Genomic DNA, 22260 nt, shown 5'->3' on the forward strand with positions numbered 1-22260 from the left:
CCATTTGTGGGAAGAATGAGAGATTCCCGCGTATGTTGTTGGAGTTGTGTCTGACTTAGTCTCCTCTAGCTAGTTGGTCCACCTCCTACCCACTACCCATGCAAGTGCTGGTTGAACATGCATGGTGGTAGGATATGCATGGTGGTAGGACATATTTTTGGTGGGTTGGACGTGCATGGTGGTAGGGCATGCACTTCTCTCCTCTAACATGACACTCTCCTCTAGCATGCCATGTTCCTCCTTGAACCAATCTCCTTGCTTCTCCTCGTACCAAGGTGGTCCGAGGCAACCTCCTTGGCACCCCACCTTGGACAACATTGAGGCAACCTCACCTTGGACAACATTGAGGCAACCTCACCTCTGACAACATTGAGGCAACCTCACCTTGGACAACATTGAGGCAACCTCACCTTGGACAACATTGAAGCAACCTCCTTTAGCATCCCCAAACATGTCCGATCGAACATTGTATAGCTCTCCTTATCAAAATCTAAGTCTCATTCCTCTTGCATGAGACTCCTCCTCCTTAGCTACTTACCTTGGACACGTTCGAGCCAACACTTAGGAAATCTTGGGAGGCTTGCCTCCTACATACCCTTGGGGTCTCTTAGGACCACATCCTCCTTGGGGTCTCCTAAGACCACATCCTCCTTGGGGTCTCCTAGGACCACTCCCCTTAGCTCTTCTAGAATGCATTCTCCATTTTTTGGGTATAACAATACCGTTTTACCCCTCATTGTATTTTATCCTTAAAACACTTAGTTCCTTGTAAATGATATTTCAGTAAACTAATTTAATTACTGAAATGAGATCTCTATCATTTATAACCTTGAACCAAACTAAAAGGAAACCATCGTTTCACTTCTTCATCAGAAGCTATAGATGTTCATATCTATGATTAGCACTCCCACTCAATTATACTACCGAGTTCCCAAGATGTAAGTATGGGCTAGTCCGTAGGGTAAGCTGGTAACGAACAAGTCAAAGAACTCAAATAATACAATCAGTTAGAATACTAACCACTCAGAATTGAGATTGAATTGACCTATGGTCAACTATATGATATGACTAGAATAGATAATAACGGTATGTTTACTTATCTTATCAACTGTCAATATCGGTCCTGTCCGATGTAACAAATACATCCGATCTTATCTACTTTGCTAATGTTCTGGAAAGAACATGACACTGTAATGTGTAAGTAGATCATATCGTAGATTGGCAAGTCAGTGTTAATTCAGTGCACTGACTAATCTTAGGACTAACTTATTTTTGAACATATAATCATATTTATATTCCACTGTGATTACGTCACTATAAATAAGATTAGCTATATGCTCGGGATTTAATAGAAGTTTATATTAAACAAATAATCATGAAAATAAAACATGCAAGCAAAGTGATTGACCAAGTCAAAAAATGATTTCTAATCTTTTATTGATAATAAAATGAGATTACAAAGAATTTGAGTTTTAATTAGGGCATAAAACCCCAACAGATTTTACAGCTGGACCATACAATGTTTTCATACATTTCGAGCTCACACTTGACGAGCACAGTTTTCGAGGTCATAACTTCTGGTCTCGAAATCTGGGTGTAACATATATATATATATATTAAAAAAAATAGTTAATCAGTTTTTATTAAAATTATAGACAATGTTTACAACTTTAAAACTAAGCAAACATGTATTGCATGTTGCTTTTTCTTAGTATATATATAAGTGTGTAGAATTGGAAATTTATTTTAATGTTTTTTTTAGATAATTTAACTAATATTTTTATATTTAATGATAGATTGTAAATATGTTTTAAATTTAAATAAATTAAAAAAATATATTTTAAAGATATTTTATAATAATTATTATTTAAAAATAATAAAATTATATATTTTATAACTTAAATAAAGTTTAATTAAACTTAAATTTTATGTTATATTAAATATATAATATATAATTTTTTGTTATCACTGCCGAATTAAAAAACTAGAACAAATATAAACTTAAATAAAAAAATATAAATAAATAAAAATATTATATTTTAAAGATATTTTATGATAATTTAAATAATTAAATCATATTTATTTACAAATAATAAAGACATACATCATTTTTTTATCTTATATATTTGTATGATAGTTTTTTTTTATCAAGTGATTAGAGCTATTTTTCTTTATCAAATTAACCAAAGGACATTGTTAGATACATTAGAACAAAAAATAGTTAATGCATGTACATTACTGTCTACACTATGACTTGTTCTATTTTTATTTTATTTCTATTATTAATTTTTTTTAAATATTATTATATTTTATATATATGTCATGTAGTCATGTAAATATATATATATATCTATGTCAACATTGTGTTTAGATGTCATATATGTAGAGATTATTGATATAAATATTTATATATACTATATAACTATAATTCATTCTATTATAGATATATATTTTATAAAAACAGATAATAAGATTTTATTAAAATTATAGATAATGTTTGCAACTTTAAAATTAAACAAACGTGCATTGCACGTTGCTTCTACCTAGTATATATATATCATATATAAGCAACATTTTCTTTAGTTTTATTTATAAAATTTATTAATTATTTTTATTGAATTTATATTAATGTCATATAAATTTTAAATAAATATTCTATTTTAATTAAATAATTGATTTATTTTTGATTAAGTTTATGTTTATTCTAGTTTTTAAATTTGAGAGTTTAATGTAATATTAAATATTAAATGTGGATTTTAAATTTAAGTTTTTTGCTATTTAAAAAAAAATTGTTGCTAATTAATAGTAAATTATATTATATGTTTAATATGATATTATTCTAATACACGAGTTTAAGTTTAATTAAATTTTATTTAAGTTATAAAATATATGATTTTATTATGTTTTAAATAATTATCATTGAAAAATATCTCAAAAATATCATATTTTAATTTGTTTAATTATTTATTTTATTTATTATTTTAAAATAATTATCATTATAAAATATCACATTTTAATTTTTTTATTATTTATTTTATTTTATTTAAGTTTATGTAGTGTTTACAATCTATTGTTAAATATAAAAATATTCTGTTAGATATAAGAATATTATGTTAAAGTTAACATTAAAAAAATAAAATATAGTATTTTTTACATAGAAAAGATAAAGGACTCCATTAATTAAAAAAAATTAATTTTTAAAATTATTTCTTACAATTTTTGTCAATATTTTTTTACATTATTTAATTTTCATTTTAATTTCAATAAATTTATTTTATATTGTTTTTATAATTTAAAAAAAAAGTTTTTATATATTTTTTGTTTTATTTTTTTTATTTAAATATTTAAAATATATTTTTTAAAATATGAAAAAAAAATGTAAGCACGTGGAAAAAAATATAATATATATTAATTTTTAATAAAAATAAAATGTATTAATTAAACAAATTTTGTGGTTTAAATATAATGTCCCAAATAAAATAAAACTGATGAAATTACCAATTTATCCCTATACACTTAAATGCAGCGTTTCATTACTTTCCTCTTTCCCAATACAATTTAATAATTTCAATTGTTTTTTTATAAAAAATTTAAATTTATTTTTCATGACCAGTTTTCAGTCTCATAGTCAGAGAACAAGGGACACCTATTCGGAAAGTCGGTGCTGGTGCTATACTGTACAGTTGAAGCAATGTGGTGGATCAAAACGGTGGTTTTTGAGGTTGTGCTGTTCTGAAGAACATGGAAGGCCAATATCCCAAGACCAATCGCTCTTACGGACCGCAAATGAAAATGACGATTCCGCCCTCGCAGCACTCCGACAACGACCGGAGCAGCGGCGAGCTTCGTGCCCTGGATTGTAATCTCACCTCCCTCTGCGACCACATCCAAATCGAAGGCTTCAACTCCGGCGCCTTCTCCGACGTCATCGTTAATGCCATGGGCTCCACCTACCATCTTCACCGTCTCATTCTCTCTCGCAGCCCTTATTTCAGGTATCAATTTGCATATGTCGAAAATTATGGGGAAAAAATGGTCATCAAAATTGTAATTTTTCGTAATTAATTGGCTACCAGGTTTGGTTTTGATCAATTTTATTAATTTATATAATTTGGGAGTGAATTTGATGAGAATGAGATTGTATGTTTTGAAATGGATTGGGTTGATCAATTTTTCTTTTGAAAATTCTTAATCCAGTTCTGTACCGTGTTTGATTTGAAGTAATTGAACTGTTTGAGTAAAATTATTTTGGGTTATAGAATGAATTGTATTTGATTGATGATCACGGTGGTTTCAATGTTCACTTTGGATTTTTCTTTATGGTAGATTCTTTATGTAGTTTGATTTAATGTTAGTGTTTGTCCTGATTGAGTGTGGCTTTTTGTACGATGGATTTTTACACTTGGGTAGGAAGTTATGGTTCACTTTTTGGCTTTTTGCTACTTCATTAGACATCTAATATGCCTGGTACTGTCAGGAACATGCTTCATGGTCCTTGGAAAGAAGCCAATGCTCCTGTTGTGACCTTACATGTAGATGATAAGAATGTTAATGGAGAGGCAATTGCGACAGCTTTGGCATATCTGTATGGACACCACCCTAAGCTTAATGACAATAATGCATTTCGTGTTCTAGCTGCTGCTTCTTTTCTTGACCTTCAGGTTAATGCTTTTTCACTAAGCATGTTCAATGTTAGTTCGTGTTAATGTGCATTTGTCTTACATGTCATAACTTTCCCTTTCAGGATTTATGTGCAATATGCACGGATTTCATTATATCTGAGTTGTGGACTTCAAACTTCTTAGCCTACCAGGTTTAAAAAGCTTGTGCAGACTCTTTGTATGATGCCAACATGGTATCCATTCGCTTCATTATTGAGATTCCTACCTGTGTTTCAGGTGTTTGCAGAGAGTCAAGATTATGGTATACATGGAGAACGTGTGAGAAATGCTTGCTGGGGATATCTTTGTCAAAGTGGTGCCATGGAATTGAAAGAGGTAAAAGGAGCATTATTATGTAGTTTAGGTTGCAGGTTTGTTTAGTTGATCTTGTCATTTCTTATCTCGTTATTTTTGCAGTTTATGATTTGATTTGATAAAATAAGCAGATTGATTTAAAATAGAAAATTGTGAGCGGAGCAGATATGTATATTTGTCTCGAAGTTTGTAAAATAAATGTTAATATTTTCTTATTATTTAAGATTCCACTCACTTCTATTTTAATAATTTATGCATGTGTATTCTCTACATTTGAAAAATCCACACTGCTTCCAATGGTAGGTGCTTCCCAGACTATCTGCTCAAACCTTGCATGCTTTATTGACATCAAATGAACTATGGGTCCCTAGTGAAGAGAAAAGGTAAGGGGATGAAAATATTTTTCTCATTTTTGGTTGTGCATGATTTGGACTAAACGAGATGGATAAGACTGTGTTTTCTTTCTTTTCATAAGGTTTGAATTGGCACTATTCACTTATCTCAAAAAATGTGCTCACTCCAAACAAGAAAATTCTGAGCAGGAAAGTAACTCTGAGGCAGGAATGGATTCTCATTCTGATTCTTCGAGTACAAAGGAAAAGAATTTGACAGATTGTTTCACTGACAAGAGTTTGGAATCTGAACTAGGAAGTGTGTCTCTGAAAGATGGTATGGAGGGCCATAATACATCTCATAATCTTCTTGTCGAGCTTGCAGACTGTGTAGTCGACTTCCAGGTGGGAACTTCCAATTCCAGAAAACAGGTTCGGCAAGTTGCATACCCTCAGTCAAAGTTGGAGTCAGGGTACCCTTGCAACACAGGGGGGTCTTCCTCGAGCAACTCATTTTCAGATAGAAATTCAATACAAACCTCATGTTCTTATCCTGAAATGCCAGTTAGTGTAGGAGCAAGTGGATTGGGGGTCACTAGAGAAGGTCCATCTGATGAAGGATCATGCTTCCATTTGAACAACAATGGATGGCTTTCCAGGGATGAATACTCAAGTAATTGCACTTCAATGAACACTTCCACTAATGATTTAACTCCAAATGACTGGGGAAGATGTGGCATGCCTTCTCTTTCTTGGGGCGGCAGAACTGTTGGCAGAACACAGCTTAAAGTTCATGCTAATGGGAACATTGGGGTTCATGGAGAGATGTACGACTCCTTCATTGATATATTTGAAGGGGGGTCCCTCTTATATTGCAACATGTCTTTTGAGGCACTTTTGAATGTGAGGAAGCAGCTTGAGGAATTGGGATTCCCATGCAAAGCTGTAAATGATGGTCTTTGGCTGCAGGTCTGTTGTTGATATGCGTGACATCTTTGTGTCTGCTCCCTTTCAAGTAATATGATTGCATATAACTAGGGAATATCAAGTGCCAATAACTTTGATCTGTCTTGTACATGATACTCACATAAGGGTTCTCCGCTAGTCAAATACGATTGTTGAAGTTTGATTTCTATGCTATTGGAGACTTTTGGAGAATCTAGTGGACTAGTGTAGGTTGTTCAGAAATCTACTTTCACGGGACCTTTCAAACTGGTTATAATCTGCAGTGCTCTATATAGTGTGCATTTGTCATTGCCACATATTAGATGCTTAAACTTGTTTCTCATCCAAATCAATTAATAATTTTTTGAAAATGGTGTCTTTGCTTGTGCCTTTGACGAGTTATTTTTAATATTGTTTTGTTGTATAACCATGTATAGATGCTTTTGAGTCAGCGGGTGCAAGAAATTGGTGCTGATACATGCAAAAGTTGCTGCTTTGTGAGTATGGCATGCGTCTGCAGACAACCATTTGGATTCAACCATGGGGTTGCAACCTCTGGATATTACATGCAAGAGCACGATCAAAATAACTCTCCAAGCAACATAGGAAATGTATATGTTGCTGAATCTGCTCCCAGCGAAGGGAATGGCCTATTTAGGCCTGTACGAGTACATGTTAGGGGGCCTATCGATGGGCTTGCAGGTATTGGGCGTGGAACTACTTTTGTGCCTGCAGCTGCTTGGCCTCCAACACGCTTTGTTTTCTCCCGTGTGCCTTTTGGCATGGGAAACAGAAATTGCCAGCAGTCTCTTGCTAATGATGATTCAGAGACTAGAAATGATCACAACGTAGACATATCTGGTGATGGCTTGACAGCTTTGGTTGGGTTAAGTCAAGGGGGGAGCAACTTGGCTAATATTAATGGAGAGCAAATAGAGAGAGGTTATGAGATGGATTTGCAAAACAGAATGTCTGGAAGTTCCATGACTGGGCCATCAAGTTCTAGTGGTATTCCTGTGCAAATGGTGCAGTCATCAGAGCATGCAATTGGAGCTGAGTGGGAAAATACGAATAGTTCCTCAATATCACTGGATATGAAAACACCTTTAACTCACTTCCCTCCTTTCCGGTTTGGGTATGTTTAATTTATTTCTCTTATCTATGATTGACATCAGGTTGCGTAGGTTAACATTTAAAGGATCTCTTTTGTGGTTTTATCCTTTCGACTTGACTACTAAGTGTTAGAAAACAGTAGCAACTTTATTTTGACCAGTTGCTATTCCCTGTACTTTCTTAAGAATCATTTCTTGTGTTGTTATTTCCTTTTTAATTTAATTTGACTGCTTAGATGTAAAACATGTCATGTGCTTGCATTCTCCACAGGGTTCAATTTGAGGATGTGCATAGGCTAAGTGATGGCCAGGTCAAACACTCTCCCGAAGTCTTTTATGCTGGTTCTTTTTGGAAGGTATTAGTCTAAAGTTTTTTTTTAAAAACAAAGAATAAATGATATGCCTGTCATATTCCTGTATCTGTTTTCTATATGCTGTTTCTTTTTTAAAAGGTATTAAAAAAATCATCACTCAATAATGAATAAATGATATGCTTTTCCTATTCCTACAATTGTTTTCTGATACAGATTTGATTTATTTGATTGAATATGTAGGTAAGCGTTCAGGCGTTTAATGATGAAGATCCTCAAGGGCGCCGGACACTTGGTACTTTCCAGAAGCAATCTATGTTGCTTGTTCTTTTTTTTTTTCTTTTTTCTTCTTGCCCCATCTAAAGTAAAACGAACTGTCTGTTGGTATTTCAGGATTATTTCTTCATCGAAGGAAGGCAGAAATTACAGATTCTTTTAGAAAGGTCAGCTCATTCTTTGTATGGTAAACAAGAGAAAGTTAAGAATTTTTTTTTATCTTATTAAATTAGTTGGAATTTGGATTTCATTTCGGCAACCTATACTTGTCCAGTGATTGGTTAATTTGTTCATCAATATTTGTGTTCAATCTCATGTGTACAGGTTCATATGTATGTGGACTCTCGCGAAAAGGTCACTGCTCGTTATCAGGTACTAAACAATCTATGATCAATTGAATCGTTGAACTTGACTTAATCCAGAATCTTGTGTTTATGATCCCTTGTTCTGCTTTAATCTATCTTATAGTTGATTTGTCCGTCGAAGAGAGAAGTTATGTTTTTTGGAAGTTTCAAGCAAGCAGGCACTCTTTTACCTAAAGCTCCCAAGGGATGGGGCTGGAGAACAGCGCTGTTGTTTGATGAGCTGTCTGATCTTCTCCAAAATGGGGTCTTGAGAATAGCTGCTGTTGTGCAGCTTGTGTGAAAAAAACAAGAACAAACACACGATATGATTCTTTTAATTCTATAGATGTTAACATTAGCTCCCAAAAAATCTATTTTATTATAACAAGAAGAAAAATAATGGCTTTTTGTTAGTTAGTTTGTGCATATCTATAGTCATCAACATGTAATAATGTCTCTATTTACAAATGAACTCCGACTTACATACATGGCTGTTTGAGTAAGATTTCATACAGTGTCTGAAATTTGGTTCGTCTTCACATTTGAGTTTTTAAATAGTGTTACTTTAGTGGATATTTGGTAAGCATCAATCGTTACTGATTTTTTTTTTCTGATTCAATCGTTACCGATGTTGAAATATATTATTCAGTTAATAAATAGTTGTGTTTTATGCTTTCATTACCACAACTTTTTATCTTTAAAATAATAATAATAATTTGTCATCCACTTTTCTATTACTCTCTCGTTGACTCTCACTTGCTTTCATTTCTTTACTCTCAAATCCCAATCGAAATAGTTACTCTCACACTTGTCCTCTCGTTTTTTATTGCTTCAGATTTTCCTCTCTCGTGATATCTCAACTAAGTATTCTGTATATTTGTTTTTTTTTTTATGACTAAAAAGCAATTTTAGAATATTGTTTTGAGTTTATTTAACATAAATATTTTTTTCTCCATAGATTTCAAAACAAGTCTAGTTATACACTCAATAATATGATATGCATAATTTAAATTATTCTAATATATTAGAGTGAGAACACACTTTTTATTTTTATGTCTGATTTAAAATACTGTCACATTGTCACATTATTGCATTATTATATATATTTTAAAGGTGTAAAATAAATATGTCTTAATTAAAATGTTTTAGTATAATTTTTTATACTTGTATATCAAATATCATCAAAGTATGTGTTGACATTAATTTTGGTACTTATATTAAGTACCATAAAATATAATATTTAGAGACTATAAAAATATATAACAAATATTGTAAAATTGCATGATAGAGGAACATCCAATTTACGTACAAAGACTTTGAATTGAGAAGTCAGTGGCTTGGACCGTTCCACCATTCCAATCCTTCAAGATGATGATGAATGTGGATGCTGCCTTAGATTCTCAACTTGGATTTATTGGTCTTGGTGCAAGCAATTGTGAGGGCATTTGATGGTTTCCCTTTGGCATGTTTTCCTAAGAAATTGGAAGGGCCCTATTCACCTAAAGAAGCTGAAGCACTTGCCCTTAGTTTTAGCCCTTAGCTTTAGCCTCCATTGGATTGCTAGTCTAGATATTTTTGTTGATATAATAGAAAGTGATGCTGAAGCAGTTGTTAATGCTGTCCTTTCTCAACAATTTATTTCTTCAAAATGGTGTTTTCTTGTATATGATATTAGGCACTCATTATCTATCATTCCAGGTGCAACTTTAGTTCATGTGTTACGTTGTTGTAACAAGACGACTCATGAATTGACTAAATATGCACTTACGATGCATAGTAAGTTTACTTGGTTAGACAAAATTCTACCTTGTATTCTGACTATTGTACTCACTGACTCTGTCCAATAAGTATATGATTATTTATAAAAAAAAATAGTATTTTGATATTATTTAAAATTAAAATTAAATTTAAGTTATTATATTTTAGGGTTTATATCACCAAATGTCTTTAATTTAAAAAAAAAATTATTTAGATTTCTAAATTTTATTTTGTTTCACTTAGGTTTTCAAACTTTTTAAAATATGTATTACATAAGTAATTTTTGTTGGAAAATGATTTACAAAATAAGTAAGGGATAACAACTTATGAATCACTTAATTACAAAAAAAAATTGGGTCATTAATTATTAGTCATAAATTGTTTTCCAACATAAAGAATTTATATAATACACATTTAGTATAAGGTTGGAGACTTATTTTTTAGAAAGATCGGAGAACTACTGATATAAATCATACATTTTAAGTTACTATCAATTAGATTTCTTTTATTAAAATAAATTCCATTATCTTTGTCCGTTCTTTTTTTTTTAAATAATAATTTTTATGTTTGAATGAATTTTATTTTATTTTTGCAAAAGATAGAGGTTATTGTTTGTTTGATGGGATTGAATGTCGAAGCGCAGGCTATCAAATGCCAATACTTTATTTATTATGAGTTATGACTAAAAACTTCTTCACAAAAATACACAAACAGAAACAGAAAGAACCACGAAAATCCCTTTCACTTGCTCACTCACTCTCTCCTTCCTCAAATTCCTCGAACTGACATTCATTCATATTGTCCCCTCCTCTCTCTCTATCTCGTACTTTGTTTTTTTTAACCAATCCGTGAAAAGCTCGTGACTTTATTATTCCTACTCTTCAGTTTGATCAATCGCCTTTCAAGGGTTTAATTTTTCCCAAATCCAAGATTCTATCTCTCTTATCAGGGAGAGAGGATTTGTTTAAGCAAAACCCTAGAAAAGTTTTGAATCCAATTGGTTTTATTAGTCTTTTATTTTTTTGCCGGTGGAACGAAAAAAAGAACGATAAACTTTTCCCGATTTGGTCGAATTTTCGAGTTCATGATTCCTGCCCGGCATGATTTTTCTTAGAGGCGATGCGTGTTTATAGGGTTTTGGAGTTCTGGTTCTATCAATGGGTGCCCTAACCAGCAACCGTAAGCGCGGAGACGAGTATTCGAGTTTGAACCACGGACACCCATCTCTGAATTCGCCCAATTTGCAAATTGCAAAGAGACCCAGATTCTCATCCATGCAGTCGAGCCCGGACCGCGCACCTGCGTTGTCATCCAAAAGTGCGGTCGCTAGGGTCTCCAGGTACCCCGAAGCGAAGCCTCCGTTGCCTAGAGTCCATGCCCCTTGTAGAACGCTCAAGTTCGGTTCCATTTCGATTCGTGATTTGAGTCAGGGAAAGGAGTCCGGTGATACTATGTTCAATCGTTTGTATGCCAAATGTAATAGTTTCAAGAACTTCGCGTTGGAGACGTTTCGTTATCTACCCAAGGAGAAGGAGGTTATTGAGTTAGATGGAAATGTTGAAGAAGATTCGAGCATAGAAGAAGTTGAGGTTATAGAAGATGATGATGACAGGAGAGAAGAACCGAATGTGTTCATTGTTGAAGAATTGGAGGCAAAAGCGTTGGAAAGTGGCTTCCAGACAACTCCTTCGAAAGTTTCAAACTTGTCAGACACCCCTTCGAAAGTAGAGAATGCGGGGCTGGTGTTGGACTCTTTGTCGCTTCATTCTGATTCGGAGTACGTTTCTGTATACAAGAAGTTACTCGAAACTTCGAATTCGAAGCGGACTTCCAAATTGACACGATTAAGTTCAGATATTGAATTGGCTGAGAAGAGCCGGTCTAGATTTCGAGCTCTGCGTCCTACAAAGAAAGCAGAAGCAGTTGAGGTAACATTCTCTTCTTCTTTTGGTTTACACTTGAATTTGCAATGTTTTATCTTGATAAGTTACTTTAATTCTGTTTTAGGAAGTCCCTAGTGAACCTTTTATCCCTTTCACAAAGGAGGAAGAAGCTGAGATTGCTCAAGCGTTTTCTTCTTCTAATCGGTATGCTTTTGATGCCTGTGATATTTTTTTTCTATGAAACTGGTATTGGTGGTAACAATGTTGTGATTCCCTGCTGCAGGAGGAGGGTATTGGTTGTTCACGAGAACTCAAATCTGGAGATTACGGGTCAAATTTTGCAGTGTCTTAGACCAGGTGCCTGGTTAAATGATGAGGTGGGCTTTTTAGTAAAGTATAATTTTTATTTTGATGGTAGTGACAATGTTTGATGTAGTTGATTGATTCTAAGATTTTGTTATGTTGGATTCGTTGAGCTGGTATTCTAAATTCTTTTCTGTTTCTGGGTTCTTACTACTTTAGGTTATTAATCTCTACATGGAGTTGCTGAAGGAGCGGGAGAAGAGAGATCCAAAGAAGTTTTTGAAATGCCATTTCTTTAACACCTTTTTCTACAAGAAGGTTGCTTACTATAACCTTTTACCTTCATTCTTTCTCTGTATGATCTCCCACATCTAAGTTTTTGTTCATGCAAAATATTTATTTGTTTGTTTTGTTTTGTTGCTTCATAAAACATTTGTTAATGTGGGATTCATTTTCTGCTGCCTCTTTTATGGTTTTACTTGTCCTTGGTGTTGCTCCTAGTGGAAGTTCTGCAGTGCCAACGAATTTTTTCTCCTTCTTGGTTAATATTTTCAGTCTATATGTATTTCTGCAGTTAATAAGCGGGAATGGTTATGATTATAAATCTGTCAGAAGATGGACAACCCAAAGGAAGCTGGGATACAGCCTTGCTGACTGTGACAAAGTAACCTTTTTTCTATACAAACCTTTTCCCACACTATATTTTGTGTGATAATTTTGCTAACCGGTTCAAACTGGTCTTTTTCACTGTTCTCAGATTTTTGTCCCTGTCCACAAAGAGATACATTGGTGCTTAGCAGTAATCAATAAGAAAGAAGAGAAATTCCAGTACCTTGATTCCCTGAAAGGAAAGGATACTCGGGTGATGAAAGTACTGGTATTCTTTTGATCCTGTCTCGTTGGACATTTAACTTGAAGTGTCTCTACCATAACAAGTCACATTGGATTCTCCCCTAACATTATTGTATTCTCTTCCATATACCATAGAAAATTTTATTGGGTTTCACTTGAATAAGAACTATTTCTTATCTCCCTGCTGTGGAATTATGTTGATTTCGGGTAAATATAGTTGCACAAAATTTATTTGGTTCCATAGTTGACAGTATGTCCAAGGTGTAAATGCTTGCTGTTGTTTCTCAAACTTGCAATTTGAGTAATTTACAACTGTTTAACTCGTTAAGATAGCTGGCTTGTTGAAATTTTCTGTTGTCATGTGGTAGGCCAAATACTATGTTGATGAAGTGAAGGATAAGAGTGGAAAAGACATTAATGTAAGTTCTTGGAAACAAGAATTTGTAGAAGATCTTCCTGAGCAAGAGAATGGGTAATCCGTCCTTTTATTTGACTAGTTGTATCATTCAATCTTCCCCGCATTTATTTTTGTAATTTCTGACATAAAACTAGTGAATGGATTTCTAAATGATTTTATCAACTTTCTCTTTATATACAGGTATGATTGTGGTATGTTTATGATCAAATATGCAGACTTTTATAGCAGAGGTTTGGGGCTCTGTTTCAACCAGGTAATGGATATTACATTGAAAGAGATTTTTTTCTTGGCCACCAACTTTTTTATATTTTGCCTCTTTATAAAAGTATCTTTCACACTTTGGTTGTTTATAATTGGTTTATTCTCTTAGTTGTGTTACTGAAGAATTAGTACCATTCTACTGAATATGTTTCTCTTGTCCTTGTAGGAACACATGCCCTATTTTCGATTGAGGACAGTGAAGGAGATTCTAAGATTGAGAGCTGAGTAAGTAGATTTTGAAGTTACTATTAGTTTGACAACTAAAGTGACGCCCATCAAGAATTAGCTAGCAAATTTAGCGAAGAACACGTTCCTATGCTCAAATATATGTTGCAAAATAATAATTTTTGTCAGCATTGCTCAACCGAAGATGCATGCAACTTTGTCAGAAAAATGGATGCTAAACATACTTAGCTCCTCATTGCTCGACCGGCTAAGATTTATGAGGCATCTTAGGCCGTATTTTTTCATGTTATATACCATCTTCAAAGCCTTGAGAGCTCACTAACAAGTTTTGGAGGATTGATTTTTTCTTTTCTTTTCCTGTCAAACTGTTTTACCTATTTTCTTTTCCTTTTCTTTCACCTGCCCTTTTTGTGAAATTAGCAATTTGTAGTGTAAAGAAATGAGTCACAATTGTTCTGCTTAATCATATGCTTATTGTGTTTATTCTCAATAAATTTCCAATGTGATTAATTGCTTCCATGAAAGATGATCATTTAAAACCACAGTACAACTTTTTTATGATAGTCTATGCTCGTAACAAGAAAAAAAAAATCGCTAGTACATGATAAGATTACAAGCTTTTCTCATAACCAAATAAAATGTCATTGAATCTCCAATGGCATTGTTGAAATATTGAATTTCCAAACTATTTCCATATACAAAGGGTCAGGAGAATGAAAAAACGAATCTATTGAATTTCTTTTTCTTTCCTAAAAATATTTGACTTCAAATTCAGTCGGCATTTAACAACAGCCCATAGTACACAACCCATAAAACCTGGCAAGAACTCATCAGACTTATCTTCAAAATATAAACGAATTACAACAACACTACAAGAGAAATGAACAGCCGCCTGGATGTGAACAGCCCAAGTCTGCACTCTCCTCTCCCAGAGATGATTCTAGGATGGCTCCTCCTCTTGCTCCTAACTGTGCAAGGGCGAAAATAAAAAATAAAAATTTAAGTTTTTGCTTTTGTTTTTGTTTTCCATCCCTTCTTCCAAAGAGAGATGTGAACACTAAAGAAATTTGGGATGAGAAACTACAAGAGAGTATGAAGCCATCATTATACATGCACACAAAGTGTTGCCTCAGCGAGGTACTCTTTTCCGGCTAAGTATCTCCTGCTCCTTAAGTCTATGCTGGAACCTTGCAAGACGAGCTTGGAGGCTAACCAGACTAGCAGCCTTTCGAGACAGAACAAAGCTCAACTGAGCCACGTAGTTGTCGATGAGACTTCCTGGCTGGTCCACTTCTGCTAACAGTTTCATTTCCTGATGATCAAGAACCATAGAAATCTCAATGAACATTTCATCACAGTTGATAAACATTTCAGAAGAAACTTAGTCTACTTGTAACCAACAAGACTCCTAGAAACTACAGAAAAGATACAATCACTTACTTCCCGAACGATCTCCATTGTATCCTCAATCTCTTTCCTATGAGCGGCAATCAAGGCCTCCTCTTCCTGTAAGAATCCAAATAGCTTAAGATGACAAACAAGAAGTATAAAGAAATCTCTCTCTGTATGCATAAATATATATACACGTGTGACATAAGGACAACTGCGACGCAAGTGAGACATTAAAAACCAACCTCCAGTATGGCATTAATATTCCCATCAGCACTTTCATGCTCATATCGCCTAGAACCAGCATTAGTTGAGTTTAAATTGCCAATGTTATGTGCATTAGTTGAGTTGAAATTGCCAGTGTTATGCGGTAGCTTTAAACCTGTCGAAGACGCATCTGATGAGTTGAAATTGCCAATGTTATGTGGCGGCTTTAAACCTGTCGAAGATACATCTGATCCACCACTATCTTTTTTCAGCCAGTTTCCAAACTTTTCAGATTTTTCCTCTCTGGGTACTTTTCTACGAGGTGGTGATACCTTTTGCACTTTTTCTTCTGCATCAACCAAGTTTTGGGAATAAGGGTACATTCTTTGGCTATTAGAATCACCATACGAATTTTTCATTTCAAACCGCTCCCGATCCATTGAACCAGAAGCAACCCCCTTTTCATCCCTTCCATTGAGGGGGTAACTGGATGGCAGACTTCCTGATTGCTTGTCAAAATCAGCACTAGAGTTGAAGAAGGAATTATCCTTTTCTACTACTCTTCTACCTGTATCTGCCACTTTCACCTCTTGACGTTGCTCGTAAACATCTTCTGTGTCACCAGATACCTGCTGGGAAGCTGATATAACCTCTTTGTTAGTTGGAGGAGGTATATTTGTAGCTTGATCTTTTCTAGCATTTCCACTTTTAGACAGGCTCTTTACCCTGCTCGAGAAATAATATTTTGCTGTTTATTAAAAAATGAAATAAATAAATAAAAACCTGAAGAAACTACTGACAAAGAAATGGAATGTGCCATAACCTATCTGCATATCTCAAAGTATTGAGTGTGTGTTCGCATGACCCTGCATTTGGTGAAATGCAAGAGATCATAACTGTCCTTGAATTTCCAACAAAAGAGTCGCGAAGCACTTCTGTAAGCTTGCTTCCACGAAATGGTATGTGTATCTGATCATTGTCCAAAGCACGGATGCACTCTTTAAGAGCCAAAAGACTCTTGTTGATTTCTGCTCCCTCAATTCTGCAATGAACCAAATATCAGTAATCAAGCAATTGGAAGTTGGAATACAGTTTGCAGAACACTACGCACATTGGACTAATATTAAAATACAGCTGCTACAGCATAGAAGGCATCTACTTATCACCCAACACAAGTATTGGTCTTCATATAATTCAATCCAGCAAGTTCCAGGTCCCATACTTCATTAAAAAAAGGTGTAGAAGCAAACAATCTTAATAATGTCTGCATCTCTAACAATTGCCAAGGACCATACGGTCAATAAAGTATATCTATCTCATTGAAACAACAGAAAACAAATAACATTTCATTTCACAGCAAAGACCCCAAAATGCACATGCATTAAGTAGCCCACCCACCAAAAAAAAAAAAACCTCTAAATGGTAAAGTTTGACTTAGACCTATTCCAATTTCCAACCTACACAGTTTGTTCAACCTCGCAAACACTCAAGGCACAAACTATATAAACTACGGTTCCAAATTTTCTATACCAAGAATGTGACAATAAATATGTTATTATGTAGTTATATATTTGGTAAATAAAATTTAAGTTAGATATTCACATTTTGTGTTTACACAATTGAGAGTGGGCAAGTCAACTGCCACATAACTTGGTACACTAAATTATGAAGACAAAAAAAAAGAAAAAAAAAACAGGTGGGCATATATACTCTGTTACAAAAATTTAGAATGCCTCATTCTGTAAAAATGGAAATAAAAGAAGAGAGACTTCGTCTTTAAGATTTATTACCTTGTTTGCCTGTCGTTATCAGTAGTGTCAGCACCTCTTTCACTACCGGCTAGATCAATGAAAGAGATCTTTCCGACAACTCTCGCACTTTTAGAATCATTTTCATCAATCTTCCTCCTTGAATCTTTTACTTCAATGTGCTTTTTCACAACAAGTTGTAAGATAGCATGTGACCTCGAAGATTCCTCATTGGCCCCAGTAGACCCTGTACTTCTAGCAGCATTACCCCTCTCGATAAATTCTTTAACGATTTGTACATCTAAAACCTCAAATTCTTGCAAACCAACAATGCAAACTTGTTGTCTTCCATCTTCTCTCATACAAAGTTTTCTATTGGAAAAAGAATGCATTCAGCAAATTCATACAAATCAAAAGAATAACTGCATTACTCAAACATATCTTTCCTCGTGTGAATGTGAGCACATGTTTATATTCACCTTGAAATCCATGCTAATAAATACTTGATGTTCTCATAAATCAAACATAGTGCATGATCAGATGAATGTAAAAAGACCACACACATGTATAAAAGTGGCAGATACTTCAAGTAATTTAAACATGTGATCAAAATGCTCAGGTAAAAAAATCAGAATTCAGGCCTTCTTGAAAATTCACATTCAATACCTTAAAATTTTCTCCAAAGAACTCAAACAATGAAGGAAAAGTCAAAGTTAAAAAATAAACACGTACAATCATACACCAAGTTTATTAGGGGCAAAGAATCAAGTTTTAGATCACAATAAAGTGGTGATTGAACAACAAAAAGCAGAGTAAACTGATAATGAATGAGATGCACTAACTTTCTGTCGCTGAGAAGATCAAATAGCTTTCCTCCATATATCTCAAAGTAGCTAAGCCACAATTTAAATCTCTGATTACGATAGACTGGCTGATGCAACAATCTAACAAGGTCTTCTGCAGCTCTGAGAGGTAATGGTTGCATTGTGTATGTTTTACCACTGCCTGTAATCAAGATGTTATCAACACTTCAATCATTCACAATAAAATCCAAATGTCTACCTCTGAGACAACCAGCAGCGTGCCAGAATGAACTTTAGAACAGGAGACTCGTATATTGGTAAAACATCTAAAAAGAGATGACTTGATCAAGTACTCAAAAGAGAAGAGGGGGAAGAACAAAATACCTGTTTGACCGTAAGCAAAGCATGTAGCTTTTGTTCGTTCAAAAATGGTAGGTATAATTGGTTGAACAGTAGCCCTGTATACCTGTCTCAATCAGAATGTAATGTAATTAATACATAGCTACACAAAATAACATAAAATCAAGGTGAACAGATGAACTTTATAAGAAAATTCCAAAGTACCAAGTGCAACATGAAAGACTATCTAGATAGAAAACTTCATATAAATCATATCAGCCAATGTACATGAAAACAGTGACAATACCTCATCATTGGTGACATGCTCACTGAGAACAGCATCAAAACAAAACTCATGCTTCTCCACATAAGCAGTCAAGTCGACCTATAATATCATGGCAGAAGTTTATATAGTACAACAGTAAATCAAACAGGATGTAGGATGTAGATAAAGCCAGAAACACTTCAACATTAAATCAAAAAACCATACCTTAACCTTGGGTTCATAGACGGTCAAATAAGCATTATCATACACATTTACAATATCTTCCTCTTTCCGAGAAAGCTCCTTCTTGTTTAAAGGTCTTTTTCGTACCTACAACATTCAAAGAGATTTATTTATATATATATATATATCACAGTGGTATTCCCATGTAAAATTATCAAAATGGCGGAAAGATTTAACTTCCACTACATTATCTGTTATAGCAAACATACCACAACTTTAATCTTAGCCACATTGTTTTCCCTCGGAATCTCTTTTTCATTTGTAGAATATGAAACAGGCACATCTGCTTCCGGTTGTCCTCTTTGCTGAGTGCCAGTTGCTACATTCGAATCATTGTCAAATGCTCTAGTGCCACTGGGAATGAATGGTGAAGGATCAAAAGGTTCTGACATGGCATGCTGGACAAAACAAAACCTTTCAACAAATGATAAAAGATAAAATGGAAACCTATCCATGGAAAAATCATTATATTGAACATATCCATTTTAACAACTTTATTTCAGTAAGTAATAATAATAAATGACATAAAATTTCCTTGTCGTCGCAGCAGTTCAACATCCAAACACGCTGATAAAATTCTCAAACCCGTATTCAGATAAATAACATCATAAGTCGAAACTAGCAGAAGAGAGAAGGTAACCAAAACTTAGGTTTCCAAGCATCCTCAAAGATAAATGAACCGGTTCCTTCAACAAATAGGATAAAAACTAAAAATTGGCTTCCTTACAAACCACCCAAGATAAATGTAACTAGAGTAATTTGCATGGGAAAAAACCAATTCAGGCAGAACTTTATAAGGCAGGCAGACTAATGTAAAAGTCTAAGCATATAAAGGCAGGCAGAACTTTATAAGAAAAACTCATCGTACCTCGGTTAAAAGTTCTGTATCATCCATAGCATGAAGATCCAACAGCCCAGCTCCAAAATCCCCTCGAAAATCTGGAGAATAAAACCCATCTGACGCAGACACTCCACTTGAAGTATTGGCAGTAGGTGTATAAGGCTCAGAAGCAGATTCTCCATTGAAATTGAGATTTCTCATTAACTTGAAAAGCCGTTGTTTTTCTTCAGCAGACTGTGCTCCATAACCCTTCAACAAAATCACTCACTTATTATTTGTTATGTATTTCACAAAGTAATTCTATGCGGTTAGACTTGAGACTTGAGACTTAAGACTTGAGAGGGAGAAAGTCAATAAAGACATTGTAAAAAAAAAATTGAGCGAATACACAGACTAATGCTCCTATATACCCAAATGTGGATGAAAACGAAATAAATTGAACATATAACAAATTAGCAGAGAAAAAATTACCCACCAAACTACGTATAACACAAAAATAAACGATCATGTTCATATAACAACATGATTTCTGAATATGCATTGGAGTTTGTTTTTTGAGAAAAACTAGGTAAATTTTGCATGTTAATCAAATGGGCACCAACCAACCAGTTATGAGTAAAGTGATAAAAAAATCCACATACTAAATTTGGACAAGATTTAAAGAATGTATGTGAGGCAGTGTTTAAAGACATGAGACAGGAACTAACCTGCATAAGAAGGTTGGGAAGGAGGCGATTGTCGATGCCGGTGTTAGCCAATGGAGAGGCCAGATGCTGCAACCCTGCGGATTGAAGCCATCGCGCCATGACCGCATCGCCGGCGTCACTGGCGGAACCTGCATTGTGCAGCGAGCCACCACCGGTGCCTGGGCCGGCATGATCATACAGAGCAGCCGCCGCCGCTGCGGCATTGCTCTGCTGCATCTGGCCGCCCATGTGGCGCTGCGAACGTCTTTGGGGAGCCAATTTTCAAGATCTAATATCAACAATCACTTCACAAACAAACCCCCATAAAAAGTCCATAAATTTTTAAATAAAAATAAAATTCACATTTATTCATATCCATCATAAAAAGAAAGCCACGATCTAAAAAACGAGGAATATTACTCACAATGGAGGGAAAGTTGAATTCAAAACAGAACATGAAAAAGGATTACAATCTCTCAGAATCTGCAACACAGCATTCAGAATCCAAAAAATTCAAAAAAGAATAATAAAAAATTCGAAGAAAAAAATATATAAAAAAAATCAACGATCAGATATACCAAATGAGGAAATGAAGATAGAACAATCGAGATCTACGCAACTGAAATTTTCTCTTCAAAAATTGGAACTGCAATCGGATCTAACAGCATATGATAAAGCGGAACCCTAACAAGATTTTGCTGAGGAAACAAACAAAGCACAAATTTTCTTCCAATATTTTCTTGGAGATGATGGCTGGGGCTCCACGGAAGAGGTGTATACGCCTCCTTCATATAATAAAAATAAACTTTGTGTTGAGAAAAAATAAAACTAAAAATCGATTAAGATATACGTCACTGTAAATTTGGTAATATTATAATTTTCTTTTTTTTTTGTGGGGTTACTATTATAATATTATCGAAAAAAAGGTCATATTATAATTTTCAAATTAATTAAACGGCCAATTTTACATCGCTTATTAAATTACTAATTTGCCCTCGTTCTTGCTCTAATTTTCTGACGCACGTCGTTTCGAAATTTCTTTATTATTATTTTTTATAAAATAGAGAATGTAGCCGTTTCGTTGTTATTGTTACAGACGAAACGGTAATTTGTGGACGTAAAAGCCACTCGAAACGAACAATGTTCGAGTAAAAAGCCAAAGGGCGTGTTTGGTTGCTAGCTTAAAAGTGTTTTTCAATTTTATTTTTGGTTAATTTTTACATCTTTATTTTTTATTTTTATTTTGATAAATATAATTAGTTAGAATAAATTGTTACATATAATATTTAGGTACATGTTTTATTACAGTAATGATGCGTGCATTTAAATATGCACTCAAACATCACAGTAACGTAACACTAATTTTTAAAACAGTAAATCATAATTTTTATAAATATGATTGACTAATCTAAACTGTCACATTATAATATTTAGGCACATATTTTTTGTGCATATATTATTACTTTTTTCTTTTCTTAGACTTTTTGAGTCTTAGTTTGGTATTTAAACTTTTAAAAAATCATTTAAAAATATTTTCTCTCTTGTCTCCCGTAATCCTCATCTATTTTTTTTTCCTAACTCAAATCATTTTTAACTTATGATTTTTGTGTACTATTTATTTCTGATTTTGCAAAAGCTGTTAATTTGATAATTCTAAAAGGCTTCTTGTGAATTATTTTGGTAAATTAGTTTAAAATTTTGGTTCTTTGACATTTTGTATTAAATTAAAGAGGAAAATTGGGGTTCATTATTGGAATATTTTTTCCTTTTTGTTTCCATGTT

At 33.9% G+C, this 22260-nt stretch overlaps 3 protein-coding genes across 7 annotated transcripts; 2 read left to right on the forward strand and 1 right to left on the reverse strand.

The window, feature by feature from the left end:
• The first annotated feature begins 3597 nt into the window (after nt 1-3597).
• Nucleotides 3598-8869, forward strand: LOC133819411 (uncharacterized). Its single transcript, XM_062252666.1, has 12 exons — nt 3598-3995; nt 4478-4661; nt 4745-4813; nt 4899-4997; nt 5280-5359; nt 5452-6277; nt 6691-7388; nt 7637-7721; nt 7920-7971; nt 8070-8119; nt 8277-8324; nt 8421-8869. Exons 1-12 carry the CDS (start codon nt 3742-3744, stop codon nt 8595-8597), a joined length of 2622 nt encoding a protein of 873 aa, XP_062108650.1. The 5' UTR covers nt 3598-3741; the 3' UTR covers nt 8598-8869.
• Nucleotides 8870-10691: 1822 nt separating this feature from the next.
• Nucleotides 10692-14451, forward strand: LOC133819414 (ubiquitin-like-specific protease ESD4). Of its 2 annotated transcripts, XM_062252671.1 has the most exons (9): nt 10707-11982; nt 12062-12141; nt 12221-12314; nt 12460-12558; nt 12815-12904; nt 12998-13117; nt 13461-13564; nt 13691-13763; nt 13938-14451. In XM_062252671.1, exons 1-9 carry the CDS (start codon nt 11212-11214, stop codon nt 13998-14000), a joined length of 1494 nt encoding a protein of 497 aa, XP_062108655.1. In that variant the 5' UTR covers nt 10707-11211; the 3' UTR covers nt 14001-14451. The 2 variants fall into 2 exon arrangements, 1 of the variants encoding a protein (XP_062108655.1); XR_009886337.1 differs by lacking the exon at nt 13938-14451 and having other exon boundaries at nt 10692-11982; nt 12998-13299; nt 13691-13764.
• A 108-nt stretch (nt 14452-14559) lies between these two features.
• LOC133819412 (kinesin-like protein KIN-13A) lies at nt 14560-21311 on the reverse strand. 4 transcript variants are annotated; one of them, XM_062252669.1, is made up of 15 exons: nt 21057-21311; nt 20903-20961; nt 20500-20783; nt 19820-20041; nt 19161-19349; nt 18934-19038; nt 18751-18828; nt 18489-18570; nt 18144-18306; nt 17344-17673; nt 16377-16595; nt 15592-16279; nt 15398-15463; nt 15068-15269; nt 14560-14925 (listed from the first exon to the last, which is right to left on the reverse strand). In XM_062252669.1, the coding sequence occupies exons 3-14, from the start codon at nt 20725-20727 to the stop codon at nt 15087-15089; spliced, it is 2553 nt and encodes an 850-aa protein (XP_062108653.1). In that variant the 5' UTR covers nt 20728-20783; nt 20903-20961; nt 21057-21311; the 3' UTR covers nt 14560-14925; nt 15068-15086. The 4 variants fall into 4 exon arrangements, with proteins under 4 accessions (XP_062108653.1, XP_062108652.1, XP_062108654.1 ...); XM_062252668.1 differs by having other exon boundaries at nt 15042-15269; XM_062252670.1 differs by having other exon boundaries at nt 14560-15269; nt 21099-21311.
• Between the last annotated feature and the right edge of the window lie 949 nt (nt 21312-22260).

The sequence above is a fragment of the Humulus lupulus genome, chromosome 2, assembly GCF_963169125.1.
Source record: "Humulus lupulus chromosome 2, drHumLupu1.1, whole genome shotgun sequence".
In the NCBI taxonomy this organism is placed as follows: Eukaryota; Viridiplantae; Streptophyta; class Magnoliopsida; order Rosales; family Cannabaceae; genus Humulus; species Humulus lupulus.

Coding starts and splice junctions, on each gene's coding strand:
- LOC133819411 (XM_062252666.1), top strand. CDS start 3,742: ATGGAAGGCCAATATCCCAAGACCAATCGCTCTTACGGACCGCAAATG. Junction 7,972..8,069: donor TCAAGGGCGCCGGACACTTG/GTACTTTCCAGA, acceptor TTGGTATTTCAG/GATTATTTCTTCATCGAAGG. Junction 8,120..8,276: donor TTACAGATTCTTTTAGAAAG/GTCAGCTCATTC, acceptor TCATGTGTACAG/GTTCATATGTATGTGGACTC.
- LOC133819414 (XM_062252671.1), top strand. CDS start 11,212: ATGGGTGCCCTAACCAGCAACCGTAAGCGCGGAGACGAGTATTCGAGT. Junction 11,983..12,061: donor AGAAAGCAGAAGCAGTTGAG/GTAACATTCTCT, acceptor ATTCTGTTTTAG/GAAGTCCCTAGTGAACCTTT. Junction 12,142..12,220: donor GCGTTTTCTTCTTCTAATCG/GTATGCTTTTGA, acceptor TCCCTGCTGCAG/GAGGAGGGTATTGGTTGTTC.
- LOC133819412 (XM_062252670.1), bottom strand. CDS start 20,727: ATGGGCGGCCAGATGCAGCAGAGCAATGCCGCAGCGGCGGCGGCTGCT. Junction 20,042..20,499: donor TTCCCAACCTTCTTATGCAG/GTTAGTTCCTGT, acceptor ATTTTGTTGAAG/GGTTATGGAGCACAGTCTGC. Junction 18,307..18,488: donor CTTTGCTTACGGTCAAACAG/GTATTTTGTTCT, acceptor TCTTGATTACAG/GCAGTGGTAAAACATACACA.